Source organism: Dipteris shenzhenensis, chromosome 9 (genome assembly GCF_047967505.1).
Source record: "Dipteris shenzhenensis isolate YYH24624 ecotype China chromosome 9, Dip_SZ_1.0, whole genome shotgun sequence".
NCBI classification, from domain to species: domain Eukaryota; kingdom Viridiplantae; phylum Streptophyta; class Polypodiopsida; order Gleicheniales; family Dipteridaceae; genus Dipteris; species Dipteris shenzhenensis.
This window is the reverse complement of record NC_141604.1, coordinates 33,063,561-33,070,395: the sequence shown is the minus strand read 5'-3', so window position 1 is coordinate 33,070,395 and position 6,835 is coordinate 33,063,561. Positions and strand designations below refer to the sequence as shown.

The 6,835-nt window shown below is 48.8% G+C and overlaps 1 protein-coding gene across 2 annotated transcripts; it reads right to left on the bottom strand.

Annotated features, from left to right (window-relative positions):
- Window positions 1–596: 596 nt before the first annotated feature.
- On the bottom strand, window positions 597–6,284 carry LOC147898538 (uncharacterized). Of its 2 annotated transcripts, XM_087379663.1 has the most exons (9): window positions 6,212–6,284; window positions 5,521–5,731; window positions 5,268–5,383; window positions 5,033–5,151; window positions 4,773–4,935; window positions 4,450–4,676; window positions 4,088–4,233; window positions 3,657–3,991; window positions 597–3,513 (listed from the first exon to the last, which is right to left on the bottom strand). In XM_087379663.1, exons 2-9 carry the CDS (start codon window positions 5,695–5,697, stop codon window positions 900–902), a joined length of 3,897 nt encoding a protein of 1,298 aa, XP_087235789.1. In that variant the 5' UTR covers window positions 5,698–5,731; window positions 6,212–6,284; the 3' UTR covers window positions 597–899. The 2 variants fall into 2 exon arrangements, with proteins under 2 accessions (XP_087235789.1, XP_087235788.1); XM_087379662.1 differs by having other exon boundaries at window positions 4,462–4,676; window positions 5,521–6,281.
- Window positions 6,285–6,835: the final 551 nt, after the last annotated feature.

The following is a 6,835-nucleotide window of genomic DNA, read 5'->3' as shown; positions in this document are numbered from 1 at the left end:
ACATTGAGTTGGAACTAAAGGATTGAGAGAGTAAATATAACAAACATCAAAGATAATTAATATGATCACATGATTGCATACAACAAAGAACACAACCGTTAAACAAGATGCATAGTTGGGAAAACAACTTGGAGTGACCGAAGAGTGCTCAACCTCCTAGAGAAACTTTCGACACCCTCAACTTGGATAATCCACAACATACTAAGATGCACCTTTGCTCCATCAAGAATTTGCATTTTTATCTCTAGTTTCTTGCAACCTTTTGGATATGGCAACAATAATGGCATCAGCTCTTTCTTCATGATATGGGGACGATAGTCCTTAAGGAATAACTAACATAGATGTGAGTGAGGGCAATGTGCCCACTATTGTGGCCAATTTTTGGAAGGGTCCAATTTTGGGACTAACTCACCAACTTTAAATATGTTTGGCTTTTGTGTTTCTTTTTTAAAATTTGGAATTTTTCGAAGCACCCAAAAAATAAAAAGATTTAATTATTAGTCAAGTTTGTTTCATAGGTTCAAAATCAAGGACAAGTGTTCTAATGACAATTAGAAATAAATTTGTAGTCTTAATGGGGTTGCACCCACCTCAACTCTTCCATTGCTCTTTGAGTGTTATCGAAGCTAGTAGAGCCGAAGAGGTAGTCCATTAGCTAGGAGTTCTAAGTCTCTTACTACATTCCCCCGTTTCTTTCTTTTGTATAAAGCTAGTAGAGCCTAAGATACATTCAGCCGTTTCTTTTTTTTTAAAAGCTACTATAGTAGAGCCGGTAGTCTATTGCTGAGCGAGCCCTTCGTTTTTATTTTCATTTTGAAATTTATTTTCGAAGGTATGCTCAACTTACCACAAGCCCTTAAATAAATATATTGAATACAAGGATAGTACAAACCAAAAAATCATTGCTGAGGTGGCAAGTGCTGGTCAGCAGAGGCGGAGGAGCGGAGGTCAAACTTCTTAACAGCCTTTTTCCAGACCTGGGTGAGGGAGGCGCGGATTCCATCGTTGGCCTCCCAGTCCTGGAAGAAACTGGCCTTGCGCCGCAGGGCCGCCACCTCCGCGGGCGTCGACGCCGCCTCGTCGCCTTCGCGCCGCCGTCCTCCGTTGCTACTGCTCCTCGCGGGGGACCCCAGCCGGCCGCCGCCTCCGCCCCTGGTGCTGGCGCTCTTCATGAGCATGCTGGCCTTGCGGGCTGCGCCGCCGCCGCCCAGGGTCCCGCCGCCGCCGCCGCCGCTGCTGCTGGGGGAAGCGGGCGCCGGTTCTTTTGGTGGTTGTTCCACTTCTGGCCGCTGCCTGTGGTGGTGGTGATGGGTGTACTGGCGATGGAGCTTCTGCTGGAGCAGTAGCTGCTGCTCTCGTTTCTGGCGGCGCTCGGCCTGTTGCTGCCGTAGGAGGTCCTCGACGGGCGGCGGCGGAGTGCTGTGCAGTAGTGGAGGAGGCGGCGGCGGCTGAGGATCGGCCGGCTCAAGGCTGGCGGACTCGTTTTCCGCTGGGGGCTTCTGGCGGAGATCTTTGGCGGCGCTGCCCATGGCGGCGCGCTGCTGGCGGAGACGCCGCTCTTTATCTCTCGCAGCCCTCATACGCTCCACGAACTCCGCCTCGCACGCGATCTGCTCCGCCTCTTCGTCCATCTTCTGCTGCTCCTCCTCGACGGCGCCTCCGCCGCACACCTTCATTCGAGCAAAGCTCTCCACCACCTGCCGCTCCTCCTCCGCCGCCGCCGCCGCCGCTTCCGCCTTTTTCCTCCGCCAGGGGCTCGGCCCCCGCTCGCCCCCGCGCTTGAACGACGAACTCGCCGATCGCCGCCATGGAGAAACGTGTTCCCGTCTTTTAGTTACCGAATCGCCCCCATTGCTACGCCCCTTCTCCGCCACCACCATCTGCTCAGCTTCGCCACCTACGGCCGCGGCCTCACCCGCCGCCCGATCTTCTGCCGGAGCCTCCTCCGCTTCTGCACCAGTTGCTCCGCCGTTCTGCTTGAAGCTCAGCTTCCTCAGAAGGCCGCCAATCAGACCCACTTTGGGTCGCTCCTCCTCGTCCTCAGCCACCAAATCGGGCGGCGCGGCCGGTTCCTCAGCTACAACATCGCCGCCTTCTTCACGTCCGAATGGCTGCTGCAGCGCTTGATTGGGCTCTTTTTGGAGGTGAGCTATGGCGTCCGAATGGGGTTTTTCTTTCTTCTCGTCCTTAGCTATGGCGATTGAAGCGGGTAGTTTCGGGTTGGCCTGTTCAGCTATGGCGTTTACGTTCGGCTCTTGTGGTTTCTCCTCCTCGGCTATGGTATCCATGCCCGGATTGAGCAGAAGCATCTGCAACCACCGATCAAGATTGGACTTGCCCACTCTCTTCACCCTCTCTTCTTCATCCTCCTCCTCGATCGCATCTGCCATTGCCGCATTGACCTTGCCCTGCATGGCGAGCACCTCCTGCAGAAGCTCATCCACCTGGTCATCCTCTCTGGGCTGCAAAATCCCAAAGCTTTGGCGATGGCTATGGGTATGGACATGATTGGTGAGGCTAGGAGGATGGCTATGGAGATGGTCTTGATGGGTGACCAACTCAAAGCTTGAGCCAGGGCCATGGCGATGGCCATACTTTTGGTTGTTGATCCTTTGTAAGCTATTGCTGTGGTCGTCATTGAGATTTTTCACTGAGCCATGGCTATGGCGACGGTATGGAGGATTGATGGTCTGGCTATGGGTATGGAGTTGATCAACATCTGCGGGTGATTGAGGATTGATGGTCTGGCTATGGCTATGGGGTGCTTCTGCTGCCTTGTCAATCTCATCTTGCTCATCCAATTCGTTCTCTGAAATAGCATTGTCACCCACTGATTCCACCTTCTCTTCCTGGTCTTCTTCTCCATACTCGTAGCCCAGCAACACCACATCTAGCTCGCTGCTCACTTCCTTTGCCTTCCTCTTCACTCCGCTTCCATTAGACCCACTTGGAGATACCACCTTCCTCCCAGCTCTTCTTGCACCTTCCTCCCTTTGTATCTCAGCTTCATCACCCCTTTGCAATTCACTTTCATCTTCACTATCATCTAGAGCTTCCACTGCCATTATCTGTTTCTCCATGGCCTTCTTTTCCCCGCCTCTGTATCCTTGCTCTGATCTCACATTCATGGCCTCCTCCCTTGACCCCTTGCACCTGTATTCTTGATGATCAGTGCTTTCTTCTGCTTTTTCTTCTTCTTCTTCTTCTTCTTCTTGTTCTGGTTCTTCTTCCACTTGTACAACTCTGTTGGGCACTCTGCTCCGACCTTTTTGATGAATCCTCGCAGCAGCAGCATTGAGCTTTATGCAGCTTCCAACATCTGTATGCCCTTCGTTGCGCGTTCGTTTGGTGATTTTGGGCCGCACCAAGGCCTCGAGAGTCTCCCTCTGTTTCGACCGTCTCACCAGGTCCATCTCAGCTGCATCACAGGTCGACTTTTGTGACTCTAGCCGTGCCAACAACGCATTGCAAGCGGCCTGATTCAGCCTGGCCTGTTCCTTGTACACAACGCATCTACACAGACAAGCATGAAAAAAATATTTGGTTGGCTCGATTTCAAATGGAGAACTTTCAAACATTTTTCTTTCTTGAATCTTCGTTCAAAAAACGTAGCATGCAATTTTTCTACGATAGTGCCTTGCTTGGAAGATACTTACTGATGCATCGTATCCCTAATCATTTTTTCAAGGCACAAGCGATACTGTGACTGTGTCTCTGACCATCTTCTTTGCTTCTCAACGCGTTTCCTCTGTTTTGCAAGCGTTTCTTCAAGTTCCTCTAATACCAATTTTTCCTTCTCATTCTCTTTTTTTATCAATCTCAATTCCTCCTCGAGTTCCACTGTCTCTTCATCCTTTTGCTTTCTTTCTTCCTCGCGCAATTGCTTCAGCTTTTCCTCTTGCTGTATGGCTACAGTAACTGCAGTGAATTGATCTGCAGGTCCTTCTTTGTTCTCCTTATCTAGTTGCCAGTCTCCTCTCATTAACCGATACTGACGTGAAATAGCAGAGGTTAGAGTCAAAACAAGCAAATACTTTCCATGTCTTTTGATATCCTACAGGCTACAATAACTGTTAAGAACGCCAACCTTATCTTTGATTTGCACCGTGGACCTGTTCACAAGCATGGGTTCGAATTCCTTGATCTCTTTCCAACTTCCAGGTCCAAACTTTTGTAGAGCTCTCCGTAGAGCTTCTTCTTCCTCCAAGGTCCATCTTCTTCTTGCAGGTGTCCCTGAAGCAACAATGACATACTAACCTGAATCAGTGATCTATGATTTGCGTTTAATGATACCATTTTGCTAACCTGAATCAGTATACTGATCTACGATTTGCGTTTAATGATACCATTTTGCAAGAAGATTTACTGATGATTTCTCTTTTGGCTTCCAAAACGATACCATCCTGCAAGAAGGATGTGCGATTCATGAAAAAAGAAGGATATGCGCACCTGAGGTACCACCTGGAATAAGACTTTGCTTCGTTGTTCTGTTCCCGTTTAGAAGTTTCAATGTCTCATCCGTATCCCTCTGCACTCGCACCAAGGCAGAGGCCGCAAGTCCCACCTGACTATTTCTTTCACGAAAGGGTTGCGGCCAAGAATGGCATTCCGCCACTAGTTTCTCATCAAGCTGTTCGTTTTCTCCAGCGAGGAAAAATAAGGAAAATGCCCTTTGCCTGCAACACAATTGGCAATGGATCGGCTTGACAAAAGTCCCCGGATACATATGATAAGTTTAGCTGACTGAGCCGTACGTGACATAGGTGAGTTACCTGAAGTCTACGTTTTTGGAGGCGAATACAGTTAGAAATTGGTTGATGGAAACTCCGATCTGCAGATCCCACCAGGGAACAAGAAATTCGAGCCTTTTGCTTTTTCGTTGATTGGCTTGCCACTGAATAATTCGAAGATTGCTTGGAACTGTCTTTCCCCCTCCTAGTAGAAGCATGTACCGTGATTTTTAAGACCGATATTCATTCTTCATGCTCTAACAAAAACATTGCAAATCGTGTTAAATTTGTTGACATCTTACTTGCATGGGGAAACCAGTGGTCGACCTCCCAGGCAAGCGGAGAGCCAGGATCTGCATTCCAATATACTACATTCCCATACATATCCACTCGAAATTTGGCAGGATCAAACCCTGCATTCCTGCATACGTATGAATACTGTGAGCAGTGCTCTTGCCTTACAATCAATCGTTCACAACTTTGGGTGGGAGGCTGAGAGAGAATCACTTGAAAAAAAGTGAAGTTTAGAAACAACACCCTATGTGATCCAACTGTTGCCATAAGAAGTCCGCATGCCTCCTTGCATTGGGAGCATCCCTCTCCTCTTCATGGATGATTGGGAACAAATTATCGAATTCTTTAAGTTTCGCTAGCTGTTTGAAAAAAGTATGGTCTTAGAAAGCCAGAGGATCGCAAATTGCGGATCATCAAAGTCTCAGGGGACTTGTCTAATATAAGAAGACAAAGGCTCAGACCAGTTAGTTCCAAAGATGCAACGCGATGCACTTACCTCTTCTTCCTGAGGTGCATAAGGAAGAAATCGTTGAGGGGGTCCTTCTGTGAAAGGTGTGATCAGTCCCTGGATCTGGATGTGCGCATGCCGGCAGAGCTTAGCATAGCCTCTAGGATATCCCAGCTGCGGATCGACTGCTCTTTCTTCATCTGTCAGCACTTGCTTTGCGAACATTTTCAAAGATCCGTGTGAGCCCAATTTTCTCGCACTGAAAGAACCAAATACCAAGCAAGAGGTTTACGGGTAAATGTTGAATCCTCAAAATCTGGGTCTGGCTCTTCAAGGAATCAAAACATTAAGATTTGAAGGAACCAAACGTTCGGGAAGGCAACAGCGGCGGAGGGCTACTGAGATATTAGCCGATTCTTTTCCGCCATAAAATATTGAGAGAGAGGGCACAAGGAAAGCAAGTTGGGTAACGATTCCAACAGCTATTACCGCTACTGAGGAGTCGTGAGGACTGAGGAGGAGTGAGGTGAGGAGCCCGATGTCAACTCAACCGCTAGCGATATACGGCTACGGAAACCACCTTGATGAGCAGTGAGGGAGAAGGACTTCGAAGAGAGCACTTGGGAAGGAAAGCGGGGTGAGGTACAAAGGCTACTAATGAGGCAGTAACAGAATTGAACAGCCAAAGCTACAGAAAGGGAGGCGAGCTGTTGCAAGAGCAGCTAATTTAGTGCTTCACCTGCAGGGAGAATTGATGTCATGAGCGGGAATGCCGAGTGAGGGGGATCTTTCGAGCAGATCGCAGGTACTGCAATAGCAGGAGGTAGTGTAATGGTTTGATGAGAATCGAGAAAGATGTTGGGAGGAAGACGTTGGCCCCCTGTCTTGCAACCGTAACCTGCACACAAGGCGTGTGGCGTATTGAATAAACACTATTACAACGTCTTTTCAGAATTTCAAAAAACACCATCCCAACGGCTCCTTCTCAGCGTTCTCTCACTCAAACGTTAATCTTTTTTTTTTAAAAATCATCCATCCAGATTTTTGGCCCCTTCTTCACGCAGTCCACATGACTTCATTCAATAGCGGCCCCCCCCTCAAACTTTAAGGGTAGCCTAGATGGCCCTAGAATTTCATTTTGAAGGGCAATTTCAGAGTTATCCTTTGGGTGGAGAGGGTGAGAGAGAGAGAGTGCATGCGTGGTAAAGGTGCTCCTCGGAACAATTCTCGGGTTTGAGAGAGGCGTGAAGAGGCATCGGCCTTTGCTTCCTGATGAGTCTCAGATCGATCTAATGAGTGATAAAGAGGGTTCCTCGGAAGAGCCACTGTCAGGGGAAGTCCATAAGGAGGCTAGTGAGGGCAC

Coding starts and splice junctions, on each gene's coding strand:
- LOC147898538 (XM_087379663.1), bottom strand. CDS start 5,697: ATGTTCGCAAAGCAAGTGCTGACAGATGAAGAAAGAGCAGTCGATCCG. Junction 4,936..5,032: donor CCACTGGTTTCCCCATGCAA/GTAAGATGTCAA, acceptor TGCTTCTACTAG/GAGGGGGAAAGACAGTTCCA. Junction 4,677..4,772: donor TCCAAAAACGTAGACTTCAG/GTAACTCACCTA, acceptor ATTGTGTTGCAG/GCAAAGGGCATTTTCCTTAT.